Genomic DNA, 16,975 nt, shown 5'->3' with positions numbered 1-16,975 from the left:
AGAAACATCGACCAGCTGCCTCCTGCACACTCCCCACTGGGGATGTGCCCACAACCAAGGTACATGCCCTTGACCGGAATTGAACCTGGGACCTTTCAGTCCGCAGGCCGACGCTCTATCCACTGAGCCAAACCGGTTTCGGCAAACCTGGGACCTTTCAGTCCGCAGGCCGACGCTCTACTCACTGAGCCAAACAGGTTTTGACAACTCTGTTCTTAATAACAAACCAGAAGCTGAAGAAATTCACAGAACCAAGTGAATATTCCCTAGCTCCAGGCACCAGGCTCCTTTGTGGTGTTCCATACCATCAAAGGGGCCAGATGTTAGACAGAAATAACAGAAACTCTTAGAGAGAAGCAATGGCCACAGTTTAGGACATAGACCAATAATCATCACAAGTTGTTCTCTATCATTAGAATATATAACTTTTTAAAAAGGAAAAAAAGCAAGTTGATACTTATTTAAATCAGAAAAGGGAAGAACAGGTGGGCTTCCACAAGAAAAAGCAAAGGAAAGGAGACCATAAGGTAATAAGAAGGAAAGGGAAGAGCTATCTTTTCCTTTCCCTTTTCTTGCCTACCTGAGGCGTCGGCGAGGGTCAGAAGGGGTCCCAGTCCGACGGGCAGTGCCATAATCAGACATCATGCCGTAATCCAGGTCATCATAGCCCATGCTACGTTGGTCATCTTCTAGACCATAAGGCTCTGGATGAAAGCGATGCAAATCTACGCTGCTCCCACCTACCCGAACCTGGGGCTGTGGCCCATAGACATCCTGTCTACTAGGTGCCCGGTAACCTTCCATGCTGGGCCTATACCGTTCCTCAATGCGGGTCACCCGGGACAGACTGCCATAGTTGTCACTGCTAGTTGGATAACCATCTTCATAGTGGCGGCTATATCCATCAGGAGGGTAGTGGAAGTTCCTGGGAAGGGTAGCAGTGCCTGCTTGCCCCACATAGGGACCAGGTCCCCCATTGCCATTCTTACGGAAATCACGACCCAGTGTCTGGATATAGTTGTTAGAAACTGATGAAGGGTCCACAGGCAGTCCGTCTGGTCCCATAGGGATTGGCTGTACTGTCCGTGTTGTCACAGTCTTTACTACTTTCTTGACCTTTAGGTAAGAAAAAAGAAAAATTAATGAAGCCCTGGCCAGCATAGCTCAGTATGTAAAAGTATCGTCCTTACACCGAGAGGTCTCGGGTTCAGTTCCCAGTCGCTGCACATACCCAGGTTGTGCGTTCAATTCCTGGCCCAATCAGGGCAAGTGCGGAAGGCAATCAACCAGTGTTTCTCTCTCACATGGATATTTCTTTACCTCTCCCTCTCTCTCTCCCCAACCCCCTCTAAAAAAAAGCCAATGGAAATGTCCTTGGGGTGAGGATTTAAAGAAAACTTAATGAAGCGTAGAATCTAAGCTTAAATTCTAGACCACTCCAAGAAGAGAAAGAAGCCCTATCTCCAGCTCACTTTACATAGAAATGCCTTACAACCGCCATTTATCCTTCTCCCCACCTTATAGGAAGTCCCCAGGCAGGCAAACTGCGCTTGCAGTAAGTATGCCTATAAAGATAGCTACTGTAGATCTTGATACACCTTCTCTTCTCCATTCCATTCCATCTTCCCATATCTCATCTATCTTCTATGTCTGGACAGAGATCACTTTCGCTTTCACTACAGATCAGTAGCCCTCATCCACCTTAATTAAGTGCTTAACCCCTCCCCCTAACAGAAACCATAGGAAGACCTCATACAAATCCCAGACCTTATAAATCTTAGCTTACTGTGGTCTCTGTGCGGCGAGTGGTTCCATCATCCGAGGTTTCCACAGAGACAACAGACATGGCTCCCTCAGGGTCTTCCTCCGTATAGGTCTCCACAATCTGCCCTGGCTCCTGCATCCTGGGGATGGTGCTATAGAGAAGGTGACTGTGATCCTATAGAAAAGAGAAAAAAGATAAGAGTTACTATTAAGCCATATATAGTAACAATCCATCCCAATGAGGAGTACTGTCTCCTGAAGATAGAGACTCCTAATGCATCTTCTATGGGCCCCAGGACTTTAGAGGGGTGGCTGTCCCCATCTTTTGAACTTGTACAGAAAGGCAGGAGATATAATTTCCCAGTTCTAACAAATATGAACTGAATTAACTATAGCCATTATCAACAACCAAGTGACAGAGACAGAAGATTTCACTTCCCATTTCTGGCCATTTAAGTGAATTTGAACTGTGCTAAGTGCAGCTGCAGCTACATCTACATCTGAGTGGTCCTTTAAAAAAGTTCACCCAACAAAGAACTTTTAAGATTAACCAGAAAATCTCAGTAAAAGCCATCTTCTGACTAATTCTGTTACCCTTCAGGTATTGCCTAAGGCTCAAAACCAGCCAGAGTTTAGGTAGGATTTTCTACAAAGTAGACACACACCCATTGTAGAAAGGGGATATAGTAGTTGAGGGATCAAATACTGGATCAATGGTCATTAAAATTCATTCTAAAATAAAAACTACATATATTCTTTGAAGCACTACTGTTTTATTTTCCTAAATAGTAGAAACCAATTAATGGGTGCTTACAGCGTGCTAGGCACTTAACAAGACACCAATATGCTTTTATAGGCTGGGGAAGTATGAAGACATACATAATGCAACCCAGACCTTAAACCCAAAGAATTACCTGGGGTCCGTTGAGTTTCAGATCTGAAAATTTCTGTCGCTCAAGGTCAGCATCGCCCACAAACCGGCCGTTCTGAAACATAGCCCACAAGAAGACAATTCATTTTGTGGCCTTCCTTTGCTCTATCAAACACAAATGATCTTTTTTCCAAACAGGAAAAAGGACTTTCAAGAAGATATTTGTGGCCTGGAGTCTTTCTGTCAGTACTCATAAAAGAACCACATCAATCCTTAGTCTTAGCACTTTCTCAAAATTGGAATCGGACCTGGAACTCTGGTAGACTGGGTCTCTGGAACATAAGAATGCAAGCTCCATGAGGGCAGACAGTTTGGGGGAATGGGGTCGCCAGTTTTGTTTAATAATGCACCCCCTTGTGCCTTGAACAGTGCCTGGCACATAATAGACACTAAACTACTTGCCAAATAAATAGCAGGGACTTAGATAAGTTTCCCAGAACACTATCTTTTTGGAAAGCCATATGAATATAAGGAAAGTTAGAAAGGCTAGGTTGGGGAGTTTCCAAAAGCCTTCTTTATTGCTCTACTACTACTGGAAACTCCCATACCAGGCAGCTTTTTAAAGAAAGAAGCAAGAGCTATGAGTCTCCCTTTCCAAAAAGGAAGAAAACAAGTACCCCCAACTCCCCTCAAGCAAACAGATATCTCAACATCTTCATCATCAATTACTGAAGTCACAGAACACATAAAAAAAGTCACCCTTATGTTGTTCTGTCTTAAACAACAGGAAATAGACTATTGACATTATACTACATAAAAATACATTTGACTGCTCTTCTTCCAATAGAATACAGTGAGATCCAGTCACCTTGGGAGACTCCTCCCCCACCCTACTCCCATTACATAGAGTGTGTAATGCTGTAGGGAGAGGAAGTTAAACATTATTTTCAGGAAGAAGGAAGGGTGTGGTTTCATTGCTGAGCAGAAGTTAAAAATAAAAGAGAGACAGGGAAACTATATACTATAAATCCTGGAATTCCCCACCACCTCCAAGCCTGAGCAATCTTGCTCTCCCCTTTCAATATATGCCTCTCATCCCTAACCCTCTATTCTGGTGTTTACAGAAATCCTAGGAATGTTACAAACATACTGCCTCCAAATTCCTGACCATCCCCCAATAGGAATTCTGTCTTCTCTGTCTTAAAAATAATTAAGAAATCAGTAAAAAAAAGGGCTACTAAAGCATGAACACTGTTCTTAGTTCCCATTAGAGATCTCTTAAGATGCAGTCTATCAGGCAATGCCTAGAGATTATACCTACACACACACACACACACACACACACACACACACACACAAAACCTCAGACAGATTACATCATAGCAAAGTCAGACTAGAGAAACCATAAGAAACACAAGATACTTCTTATTTCTAACACCACCTCTCCCAAGTCACATCACAGAGCCAGCCAACCCAGAGACCACTGGCTCCTGTGGCTATCTGGGTTAAACTGCAGCATGATGCTCCCTCTCCAACTCTAACCAACAAAATTAACAATGACCTCTTCCTCCAAGACATGATTTGCACAGCCAACAAAAAGAGCACACAAGAACAATATGGAACAGGAATACACAATTTATGAACACTGCCACACCTCCTGAGTACATACTGTTCCCTGAAGGAGACTGAATTGGAGTAGAGAGTACAAGGTGCCCAACTTCCCTGACCACAAGTAAGCATTTACCTTCCTGAATTTCTGATACCAAGGGGGAGGGATAGAAGATCAGAGAAAACAGAAGTAACCTGAGTACAACTCCAAACTATATGATCTACTATTATTAGAAGTGCATACCAGCCCAGCTGGTGTGGCTCAGTGATTGAGCATCAACCCATGAACCAGGAGGTCACCAGATGATTCCTCGTCAGGGTATATGCCCAGGTTTCGATTCCCAGGGGGGAGTTAGCCAATTGATGTTTCTCTCTCATCTATGTTTCTATCTCTCTCTCCCTCGCTCTTCCTCTCTCTTAAGTCAATAAAACTTTTTTTTTTAATTGAATTGCATACCAACCCAGAAATCCCACTCCAGCAAAACTGGAAATCAGGTGGATGCTTCTAGAAATAAGTGCACCCAACTCAGCAGAGCAGCAATATTCCCTATCTCTTAATCAGTATTTGTCATCCTTGTAAAGATTCATCATAAAGCATGGGCTCTGGACAGCCCATCACCATGAGGAAAGTAGTTTCCCAAGAAGAATCACAGCCTCTCTATGACCAGGCCAAAGTCCTACCTGCAGGTCTGATGGAGAGAGGGGTTACCTGATGCCGGCGGGTGAGGGTGCCGTTGGCCAAGAGTGGGTTGGCATCTTGTGGTGAGACCCGGACGCGTTCCAGTTGCGCCGAGACGTGGCGCCGTTCCTCCTCCAGCGCCCGGGTCAGCTTCTCAAACTGGGCCTCTTGTTCCTTCACAGAGGCTAAGATGCTGGCGGTCGACTCCACCTCTGAGTCGTCCATGAAGGTAAGGGGCAGAGCCGCAGCAGGGCGGGGTAAAAAGGAAGTTGGATCACAGAGGGAGGAGGAAGGAGGGAGAAGGCCCCCCCTCACTTCACACTACCGGGGAAAAGGTAAGAGAAAGGAGAGAAAAGATCACAGGTCAGAGAAGACAGATGAATTATTCATCCCAGAGCCAAAGATGCCCTCTTGTGGTTTTTACTGCAGTGCAGAAAGCGAGCCACCACCAAGTCTGAGAACCCATCACCAGTGTCTGCTCAAGCAGGATCCTTTGCCCATTACCCTCTTTAATACCCCTCCAGAAATAACTACTGAAAGGTACAACTAGATTCCAGTCTCTACACTGTTGGTAGGAGAGGAAGAATGTGGCTAAGTGCTGTAGTCATGACATGAGATTAAAATTATATTCTTTTTCCCTGGAAAATTTTGCTGGCATCAACTTAATGGAAGTTGTACAAACAAACACTTACTGTCCTGAAGGGGCAAGCCACTTCTAGAGATAAAGGGACAGTTACAAATCTTAAAATCTCACCCAAAACTGAACACTGAAACTGCTGCATTGGTGGCAAAATATACTAAATGAATATGCTAATTAAAAGACCAATAAAAAGTGAAGTAGTAGAAAAAACTTCCCACCAACAAAGCTGGGAAACAAGATTAAGGCCCTCATATTTAATACATTTATGAGGGAGCCTTTCTACTTTTCAAAACTATACTACAGTACTGGGGGCAAAACATGTGCCTTGGCTAACAGAGACAAGAAAGCAAGAGAGGCACTAAAAAAAACCTCTATGTGTAAAAAGGCACAATTTTCAGTGTCCTTCAGCTCTTTGTGGAAGAAAAGAAACATTAGGCTCAAACTAGGAAACCATCCCTCAGAGTAGTTCATATTGTAATCTCAGACAAGCAATGCCTCGAACTTCCTACACCTGTTATTCAGCAGAAGCTCTAAGCCAGCGGTTCTCAACCTGTGGGTCGCAACACCTTTGGGGGTCGAATGACCTTTCCAGGGGTCGCCTAAGACCATCCGAAAACACATATATAATTACATATTGTTTTTGTGATTAATCATTATGCTTTAATTATGTTCAATTTATAACAATGAAATTGGGGGGTCACCACAACATGAGGAACTGTATTAAAGGGTCGCGGCATTAGGAAGGTTGAGAACCACCGCTCTAAACAGACTATATTTTTACCTCTTTACTTATTCTAAACTCAAGGTAATATCAAAACATCTACAAGGTTTATATGTACTATTTATAAAATAAATGATAAATAGAAATGAAGAGTTTCCCATATCATATTACATAAACTGCAAGCTGGCTAGTAAATGGAGGAGCATTGTAGTCATAATCTTGACTTAATGGGGTTTCTCTCTTGCATGCTGGCTATGGCAGACTTTATGACCAGTCCAAAACACACCATGTTGAAAGGCAAATCCTCTCCCCTCCCCCACCCTCTCATCAACCCCCTTAAAAAAAAATAAAAAGACACTTAAATTTTTTTAATCTTAATAAACATATTCCCATACACACCTGTTAAGAGAAGGTCGTAATTGATTGTTTTAACACAGAGAACAGCCCAGTCTAGATTCGAAAAATCATGGGAGAAGCATCCCAGCCACCACAGCAAGGAGGAAGCAGGAAGTAGAGAGCTGCAGAAATATTTGGAGGAAAAATGGAAATGAGAGAAGAAATAAACATACCCAATGCATTAAAAAATAAAAAGAGCATGGGCAGGTATTGGGAGAAAGACAATCTGGGAATGAAAGGGAATAACTGAAAATATGACTGGGAATTGCTTAATATGACAAACGTCCTTCGGACTTTGCTCTGTTTTCTGATACCTGGACCTTGGATGTAGCTTTCATTAAAATTTGGATCCTACTGTCATATCAGAGGTTCCTCTACTTGTACTTATATACAGAATCAGGAGCAGGTTATAATATGAATAAAAATTCACTTACCCCCTGTTCCCAGCAACCAAATTGGAAAGGAAAAAAAAAACAAAAACGCTGTTGGAATGCCCTTCCCCCTCCTAAGACAGAAACCTCAAAGCCCAGTCCCAGCATGCCCACAAAGATATTGAGAAACCAGTGCAACAGTATAGTAGGGAAGACATGTGGAGACTAGCCTAGGCTTTGCTTCAGTTCCCTTTCCCACGCTCTCCAGAGCCCCACCAAGCACACTTGGGCCTCTTTGCTTTATACAGGCATACTTCAGAGATACTGCAGTTCAGTTCCAGATCACTGCAATAAAGCAAGATGTATGTACTCTTTTTGCTGGTAGAGGGTCTTGGCTTCAATTTGTGAAAAACACAACATCTGTAAAATGCAATAAAATGAGGTATGCCTGTATAAGAGAGCATTCAGCAAGCAAGAGTACTCAGAGTAACTGATAAACGGGTGCTCAATAAACTCCCTATTTAAGTTCCCATCACTCAGACTTCTTCTAGTGGATCCAGTTCCTAAATCCAAGAATGTGGGAGCCCTTTTCTAAATTCCTCCCACTTCCAGTTCTAGGCTTCCACAATCACTTATCAACTTCTGTTCTTTTCATTCCAAAACCCACTGTTACTTTTTCATATTCTCACCCTACATTCCAACAGGATACTCAAATGGCTTTAATAAGTACCCTTATTTTTAAAAAAGGTTGCTCCCTTTTCATCTCCATTTCTTCATTTTAAGCACTTGCCATATCCGCTATTACAATGACCTATGAACCTTCCACACCAAGAGGACTCTTGAGTTCAGGAGAGATTCTTCCAATTCTGGGTTTCAACAGGGCCTGAACTGCAGTTACCACTCTGGTAGCCTCTACCCTGTAATTTTCTTTGCTAATAAAAGCTCAAACTACCACTACTATGGGGCATACAGTGACAACACTCCCCACTACACAGAGAAGTAGTCTGTCACCCTTCCATAAATGGCGACTTTTTGCCCTCATGACCTTAATTCAATAAAGGGAATTAGGAAGAATAGTAGGAAAACTACTCAGGACTCAAAGTCAGGAAGCAGTATCTTTTCCTAGCTTTGTGGCTTTAAAAGCTGACCACTTGACTCTAATTTGAAGAAGAGGACAGCACAGTTAAGTAGAAAGAAATTCAGATTTCCTAGGCATGGAGAGATTTTCTGCCTGAAAGAGAGTAGAAGCAGAGGCTGTGTAGGACCAGAATAGGACTCAGAAGTCTGGTCCCAGTCTTGGCTCTGCCACTAGCCAATACTGGCAGCAGGTCACTGCCATGTTCTCAGTAAAATCCCAATACCACTAGCCCAGTTTAACTCAAGAGTTGCTGTAAGGATAAGGTGACATAATGTATATTATACAAATATGAGGTATTAAGTTGTTTCAAGAGCTAGTTTCTATCTTCCCATTACATTACTTAATGGTAATGCCTCAGCCCAAAAGTATTTTGTGAACTAGTAGGTAAAAATAATTGAATCAAGAGCATAACTGGGTTCTAAGGAGTGGATAAGCTTGTTTTCCTACTCCAACTCTATTTACTAGGAGGTCCCACCTAGGCCAGTGTTTCTGGGACACAGAGTGCTTCTCCGGGGTCTGGCAGTCATCATCACATTACACTTCTGCTGTAAGTTCTTGAATACTTATTGGAGGCCTTTGCAGTTTATTATCAAGGAGAAAATTAAGGTGAAAAGAACTAACAATTACTGAATGTATATTATCCTGGCAATTCTTACAACAACCCTAAGGAAGTTTTACTGCAAATGAAAAAACTGGTTCTAAGTGAAGAAATTAACCAAGGTCTCAGTTAATAGCAAGTTTTGAACTTAATCCCATATCTATGCCATTTCACAGTCTGTGTTCTCTTTATCCTGCATGCTGTCAAGTCCAAATAATTCAGTCCAGTATGAGATGGATGGTCCAGCCATTCTTCCCTACAACCCTTGAGAGCATTTCCCCTCAACATCACAGGAAAGGAGGAGGGTTCCATTTATCTTTGGGTTAAAGGATCATCCACATGTCTACATAAAAGATATAAGTAGGGGAATGAAAATAAATGGGAGGAAAAAGAAAGCATAGTTGGGGAAGAGAATGAAGGAATTAGGCAAGTTATTAAGTACACTGCCTCATAACTCAGAGACTTAAGGAAAGATTCTTCTCGATGCCATACACACACACACACACACACACCGGCCTTTGGTCGTTACATCGTTAGGGCCATAGGCCTTTTACTACCTCTTCATTTTATATATATATATATATATATCACAGACCAGAATCTGTAAACCATTAACTGACTTTGATAGTTTGAGTCAAGAAGGTCTTATGAGTCCAGGCCAACACACCTTTCCAGGTTTGCCACTTAATATTTTCAAATACATTACACTTGCTCTCATTAAAAAAAGACGATCATGGAACTCCCAAAGTGAAGGGGACAGGGCACATAAAATGAGCCTTGCTACTCCCTAAGACTAGATTTTCTGGAAATACTTAATTTTTCTCTTAACAAGTCACAGGTCCTATTAGTCTACAGCAAGACTCCAGCATTCAAGTAATGACAATGGTTAAATATTCAGTCTCTTGTGTAAGAATTCCATACCAAAAATAGTTAAATTGAATCAAGTACCCAGAAGGACCAAACAGCTAAACAATGGCAACCAGGTAGTGGGAGCACTTGCCAGGAGCACAATCCCTATAATGATTTGTTCTACTATAAACTGGCCATAGAATATAATTAGGAATTACAGTTCTTAGCAATTAAGAACAGACTTTGGAATCAAATTGACTAGGCTAAAATCCCAGCTCCATTGCTTCTTAGTTATATGACTTTGGGCAAAGTACCATAATCTCTAAACTTCATGGGTTTTTTTGTAATATGGGAGAAATAAAAATACATAGGGTGGTTACGAGGATTAAATGAGACAATCCACATAAAGTACTAAGAGAAATGTCTTGACACACAGAAAGCTGTTAATACAAATAATAGTAGAAATAGCAACACAAGGGACTAGAGTTTTGGTGGTATTGGTAGAACCTTTGAATAAAAGATATGTCTCCACATGCTCCCCTCTCCCATCTACAGTAGTCCTGTAGACTACAGGAATTCTTTACACTCCCAAAGGGAAAAACAAAATCAAACTCCAGACTAGGGGTCAAAAAACTTCGGTTCAAGTCCTGATTCTGCCAAAAACTAGCTGTGAGAACACAGAGAAGTTATAAGCCCTGTAAGCTTCAATTTCTATTACTTTTTCAGAGTTTAGCTTTAATGGGCTGATATATGTAAATTTTTAGGCTGGGTGACTCTGAACATCTCTGTACCTCCATGCAATTCAGGGAAGTATATCCAAAGATATGACCAGACTCAGGCAAGCAAGCCTCTAAGGAAAGAGGAGAAAATTATCTGTCCTAAGAATTCTAAACCCCACAAAATAATCTTTGAGTCCTTAGGAAAGAAATGTTATCTTCTATCGCCAGCCCCAAAATCAGCTTTCCTCCTTTCTTCCTATTTATTCATTATGAAATCAAAACCAATATCACAAAGTTATGCTCTTCCTGTAAAAGCAATGACAAGCAAAACTCCTCTTCTGTCATCCTAGGGATTTTAAATTGCTTTTTAAAAGCACATTGAGCCCCCTCCTACTGAAGAATACTGACCAATAAAATATAGCACCTGGCCCTCGCCGGCTTGGCTCAGTGGATAGTGTCGGCCTGTGGACTGAAGGGTCCTAGGTTCGATTCCGGTCATGGGCATATGCCCAGGTTGCAGGAGGCAGCCGATCGATGATTCTCTCTCATCATTGATATTTCTATCTCTCTCTTCCTTCCCCTTCCTCTCTGAAATCAATAAAAATATTTTTAAATATATATATATGGTACCTATAATACTACAGAACTACATTATATACATTCAAGCCAAAAAAGGTAGGTAGGTCTTCTAGATATCTAACAGGTATTAATTTGCCTTAACTGGCATTTGCCCCAAAATTCAAAGCAATTATTCTTATTCAACCACAAGAGAAAATTGCCATTTTACTTTTAAAATAATATAGTTTGTCAACAGTTTTTCCATAGCTTCTTATCACAAGGAGTGCTTGTACCAGTCCAAAGCCTAAGTAACACCCCACCACCACCACCATTTGATGTTCCAGAAGCTCAGTCAGACAATTCTAGTATTTCAGTCTCACTTCTGCACTAACCCTAAAAACCTGGCATGATTTGCATCAAGACTAAAGAGAACTCTGCTTACTTCTCAATCTCATTTCAACTGAGCACTTCTCATAGTTACTAAACTAATATTCTGGAAATGGCCTTGTTTAGGTGCTAGCAATTTCTGAACTTCCCTGTGGATTTTTTATGCTAGGCTCTCCTTCTCTCTCCCCTTAAAGGCATCCAAAAGGTTAGCTGAAGGAGTTTCACTCCAACAAAGATTCACTGTGTCTACCATGAATCTCTCTCGTGACTTAAGGAAGTCTTTCAAAGAAAGATACATTCTATCTACTTGGGGTTTCAAAGAAAAGAAGAAAAATAAATATATAAGCTTTTAAAATACTTCTTGTTAAAAGGAAGTTGAGCTGGCCCAAAGTTATCTGACAGGATTTAAAGTTTTACTGTGACTTAAAATTTTTTAAAAATCACGTCTACCATCTTAACCCCAAATTTGGAAACCAGATGGAACATTCTTGTTCTCTTTTCCCCTCTCAAGTATTCTGGAACCCCCTCCCTTACCCCACCCCAAATCATAACATACTAAAATGGCTAATGCCAAACTAGCTTTGAAGCAAAGGAAGGGTGTGGCTCTTAGCTAGTGAGGGGGCCCAGGACTGAAAGAGTATGGAAAGAAACTAAACCTGCTTCTCTCTAGAGCATGTATGACACACACACAGGACTGGTCTAACAAGTCCTTCTGATCTCTCAGGCCAGGCCTCCTCCTTCTCCTCCCCCATCATCCACATGCCTCTCCAAAGCCCTCTGGGACAGATAAAAGAATTTTCTCTCAATCCTAAGGGTCTGAGGCACACTAAGTTACTTACCTGGATCCCTGTTGCAACTCTGCCAAAGGGGCCTCACTTAGCCTTATAAGGAGAAAGTAGAGCTGTAGGGAGAGGCCGATAAGAAAACAAAGATAAAAGGGAGGGGCAAAAACAGAGGGAGGTGTCAGACTGGAGAAAGGGGAGAGGCAATTGCCTTTCTCCTCCTACAAGAGGAAGAAAAAGAGAGGGAGATCAGGTACACAATGGGCACTGAGAAAAAGTCTAATCAAAATGGAAAAGTATTTATTTAACTCTTGTGTCATAAAAGAAAAATTCTAAAATTATCGAGGATGCCTCGTACCCTACCCTAGGGGAGAAAAAAATTTTTCATGGAAAAAAAACTTAACCTTAGGGTTTACTAGAGATCACCCACCTGAGCTCCACATTTCTTTTTGAAAGAGGCAGCTTCTCACCAACTACCGCCCCCAACCCCTCCTTACTTTCTATCTATGGCATTCCCACTCCCACTATCTCTTTGCCCATCATCTGAAGATCACTTGGAAAAGTTGAGAGTGTAACTGAGTCGTATTTACACAGTCCTGCTTCCTCAGAGCCCTTTGAAGACAGCAACAAGAACCCCTTCCATCAGGTTTAGTATACAGTTCCCTCTAAGGCAAGCAACAAGGAAATCAGAGGAAGTGTGAAGGTACTGTTTCATCTATAGCACAGAGAACTGAAGAAAATGTTTCTCCCTATCTTAAAAAAAAAAAATCTGGCCTTACAGGGGAAGAAAAGTTGTGAGTTGTTAATTATTAATCTCCCCCTATAAGTTATCACATAATCTTTTCAACAACTTCTGAGGTAATATTGGCCCCTTTTTTATTTATTTTTCTTCCTTTTATTGATTTTTTTTAAGAGAGGGGAAGGGAGGGGAAGAGGGAGGGTTGGAGAGAGAGAAAAACATCAATGTGAGAAACATAAATCAGTATGCACAAAGACCTGGGATTGAAGCTGGCTATTTTTTTTTGGGGGGGGTCAGTTTTTGGTGTTTTTTAAATCCCCATCCGAGGATATTTTTCCATTGATTTTGAGAAAGAAAAGGAGAAGGTGAGGGGGAGGTGGGGAGAGACATATCACTGGTTGCTTTTGGCACATGCCCCAAACCAGGCCAGGGATCAAACCTGCAGCCAACCAAGTACTACATGTCCTTGACGGGAATCGAACCCAAGACCTTTCGGTCCTTGGTCCAATGCTCTAACTACTGAGCATACCTGGCCAGGGAACTGGTCCCTTTTTAAACTATATGTCAGAAGCATTCAAAATGCTGTCCAAAGCCATATACCAGTAAGTGCTAGAAAAGCATCTGTTCTACTCCAAGTCCATGTTCCTTCTGGACAGAGTGAAAGGAGCATGAAGTTCTATGCTTCATGTGGTTAAAAGTTATTCTAACTCCAATAGAGTTGAATTGACTGAGAGGAGAGAGGATGGGGTGGAAGCAGCTAGATCTCTGGTCTTACCTTCACGTTAAAGGGCAATTCTGTGGAAGAATAGCTTGCAATCTACCTCAGATTTCCCATGTTATAAGGAACAAGAACTCAAGAGGGATGGTGCAAGGAGAAAAGTAGTATTACTTTGTACAAAATTTGTACAAAGTCACTTAACTTTCCACTGGAACGCCTGTTCTAGACATCTGGCTATATGCCATCTTTTCTAATCGCCCCCACATCAAGAAAGAAACTCTCATCACAACTATCCCTACTCTCATATTTAATGTGACATCTTACTAAACCAAATGCAGAGATCAGTGTTGGGGTGGAAAACAGAAGGAACTAGAAACAGGGAAGACTGTGCTAGCCAACATCAGACAGAGGGGAGGGATTGTTCTAGCGGTATGTTAGCAATCTGCCTCTAGGGCAGCTGTCCTTCCCAGCAATCAAAGACTGGTTTGTGTGTATGTGCTCTGGGGCCAGCCAGCTTGGCAAGAAGTTTAAGGACTCAGCCACCCAATCCACAGTGAGAAGAGATGACCATTTCACAGCGGGAATGGAGGGCAGGGAAAAGACAAAACAAGGCAAAAAAAGGAAGGAGGAGGGGAACAAAGAAGTGCTATGGGTGCTATGTCAGTCTCTAGATGGTTGCCAACTGGTGGTCTGTGAGGTCCAAAGGTTTAAGGAAACCTTTGGAGCAGCGGTCGCCAACCAGTGGTCCTCAGACCACTGGTGGTCCATGAGGTCCGAAAGGTTGGCGACCGCTGGTCTAAATAGAGGGGGGAGAAGGGGAGGCCCAGAAAACTACCAATCATTCCCTAGTTATGTGCAAACAGACTTGCCAATACCTCTCAATACTAAAATCAAAGAATGGGTAGGTTTCTCCAGTTCTGGATGTAGTAGGGTGCCAATTGAAAGGACGAGATCTAAAGTGTAGAGCCCCAGCAATGCCTTTCAGACCCACCAAAATACCTGCAATATGTAGTTTAAAAGTTACATAAACATCTACCTCCTAGAATTTCTTTCTTAATTAAATCCTAGAGATCTATAAATAACAGTAGCACACACAAAAACTCAGTGAGATCCCCAATGATAAGAGATGGAGCACATTTCTGACTCAAGTGCTAAGATGCAAAGGGCCACAGTCAGAATTGACCCTCCCTAGTCCCTCGGAGTAGCTAGATGCTCTGAGACCCATTAGACACACAAAGGCAGCTCTCTTCTCAGTAGAGGCTTGCAGCAGAGCTCCTCTCCAAGGACAAAGAGATTTCACAGGAGAACCACAAAGACATCGCCCCTCTCCGTTTCCCCACTCCCAGCTTTCTCACTTCCTGTCACAGTAGCACCAGACCACAGTCTCCCAGAAACAAACAAATACAAAAGTGCTGGATTCTGGGCTGCAGGCCAACCGCATTCCAGGGCATCCTGTCTACCAATCACCAGCCAGAGCTCCCACTTTGCCCTGCTCAGTTCCTTATCATGTTCGGGGAAAACAACCCTCCTCCCTGCCCCAAGCCAATGCTGCATAGGACAAAGCTCAGGCCTTTAAAAATCAGCAGAAAGATATTGTGCGTGGATCTAGGGTTGGAGTGGGTAAGGGGATTTTTAAGATTCCTATTTGGTAAGTTTCTTCACTTTGGAGACACTGCGCTGGGGATTTTAAAACTACTGCTGCTATTATACTCAGCTCAGCTACATGTAATACATCCCAAAGAAAGCTTCATCATGCCAATCTGATCTCCAAACTGGATTCAGTCAATGGAATATTCCCACCTGGAGAACTACTTTAGGACACATCCTCTGTCACCTTCTCCATCACCCATTTCCACTGTCCTCCAAGTCTTTTAACACTTTTCCCCCACAAGCATAAAGCTGAGTCCTAAGAGGCCCCACAGAGAACAAACAAAGGCAGCAGACTCCACCCTACAAAGAGGCAGGATACAGGCACCAGCAGGTGCTAGGAGCAAAGTTCCCTACTTCCCTAGGGAATGAGAGGAGGATCCCTAAGAATTGCACAGTAGCCCTGGCAACAAAGAGGTCAAGACAAAACCTCCGCTTTTTTTTCTCACCACTCCCCGCCTCTGGGTCAGGGGCTGTAGATTTGGAACCTTGTCAGAAAAGAAAGCCTCCCTTCCTAATAAGGGTTCTCAGCTGCTTCCAAGACTGGGAGAAAGATACATATTTCCATTATCTTGTACAAGCCCAAGGGACCTTAGCCCTTAACCCCAGAAGCAAAGATGCAGACAGAAGTCAAGCTCTGTTAGCCAGAGTTTCTTGAAATCCAAAGTAAAGCCCTCTGCCCAAAGGGCTCAATTCCCTTTGCAGAAAGCATAGCACAAGGCTCAGCAGAGTTCTCCAACCAGAGGGATATTCCAGGCATAATATACCACCATCTTTTCTCCTCCCTTTCTTTCTCCTAATTTCCTTATCATTCTTGGATCTATTAAGAAGTACTCTGGGCTAAACTCTGATTTAGATAGTACATGATGCAAAAGGAGCTAAGTCTAAAACAGCACAACTTAGCCCTAACCAGTTATGTTCAGTGGTTAGAGCATGCCCCCACCCCCTCGGACCAATTGGTCGAAGGTTTGATTCCCGATCAAGGGCATGTACCCTGTACCTCAGTTGCAGGCTCTATCCAGGTCAGGGCTTGTGCTGGAGACAACCAATCAATGTATCTTTCTCACACAGATGTTTCTCTCTTCCCCCTCTCCCTCCCTTCCACTCTCTCTAAAAATCAATGGAAAAATATCCTTGGGTGACGATTTAAATAAATAAATAAAACAGCACAACTCAGAAGAAATTAGTACATGTCTAAATCTGATATAAGTAGGCAGAAAGAGGTAAGGCAGGAATATACACAATAGTCAGCCATTCCAGGGCTAGAGAGAAAAGAGAATATTTAGCAACACTGTTTTAGAACAGAATTTCAAAAGTAGGGCCTAGCCACTGCAAATTTTATCAATGAAGCACAAAAAAACAACAACAATAGTTTAAGATCTCTTACCTAGCATTGAATCAGAGTAACTCCCTTTTTCTCTCAAGAACAACTGAAAAATTAGTTACAATTGTTAGTATTCTTATCAGATTCTCCTTCATTCATAGCCCAGACCAAATAAATCAGTCAGTGAAGTACTATAGTGGTAGGTGGATACACAAAAGCAAATAAAAATAATAGTCTAGTAGGAGAGCTTTCTGAGATATTTGAGAGAGAGAGAAGTAAAAGACACACCCCAGAGACACAGAACTGGACACACCTAGATCAATGCTGCTGCTCCAAAAGGATACCTGACAGGTTCCTGCCTTGAATGATGGTGAGACAGAAAAAGAGTGCTGACTCCAAAATATAGTCACCCAGGGTGTGAGGGAGGAAAGAGACTAGTACAGCCAACTGATTACAATTCAGCAGG

The 16,975-nt window shown here is 42.3% G+C and overlaps 1 protein-coding gene across 13 annotated transcripts in view; it reads right to left on the bottom strand.

Moving 5' to 3' along the window:
* The window catches only part of CTNND1 (catenin delta 1), a 48,843-nt gene that overhangs the window by 18,946 nt on the left and 12,922 nt on the right, over positions 1-16,975 (bottom strand). For 4 of the 13 annotated variants that reach the window (XM_006772078.2, XM_006772074.2, XM_006772077.2 and 1 more), the window contains 5 exons: positions 6,683-6,801; positions 4,953-5,243; positions 2,679-2,750; positions 1,787-1,939; positions 581-1,116 (listed from right to left, as the gene is read on the bottom strand). In XM_006772078.2, the coding sequence (XP_006772141.1) occupies positions 581-1,116; positions 1,787-1,939; positions 2,679-2,750; positions 4,953-5,147 (956 nt within the window). In that variant the 5' untranslated portion in view covers positions 5,148-5,243; positions 6,683-6,801. Of the gene's footprint in view, positions 1-580; positions 1,117-1,786; positions 1,940-2,678; positions 2,751-4,952; positions 5,244-6,682; positions 6,802-16,975 lie in introns of those variants that run through there. The other 9 variants (XM_006772082.2, XM_006772084.2, XM_006772083.2 and 6 more) reach the window with 4 other exon arrangements.

The sequence above is a fragment of the Myotis davidii genome, unplaced genomic scaffold (assembly GCF_000327345.1).
Source record: "Myotis davidii unplaced genomic scaffold, ASM32734v1 scaffold1286, whole genome shotgun sequence".
NCBI classification, from domain to species: domain Eukaryota; kingdom Metazoa; phylum Chordata; class Mammalia; order Chiroptera; family Vespertilionidae; genus Myotis; species Myotis davidii.
This window is presented reverse-complemented; position numbering and strand designations above follow the sequence as displayed.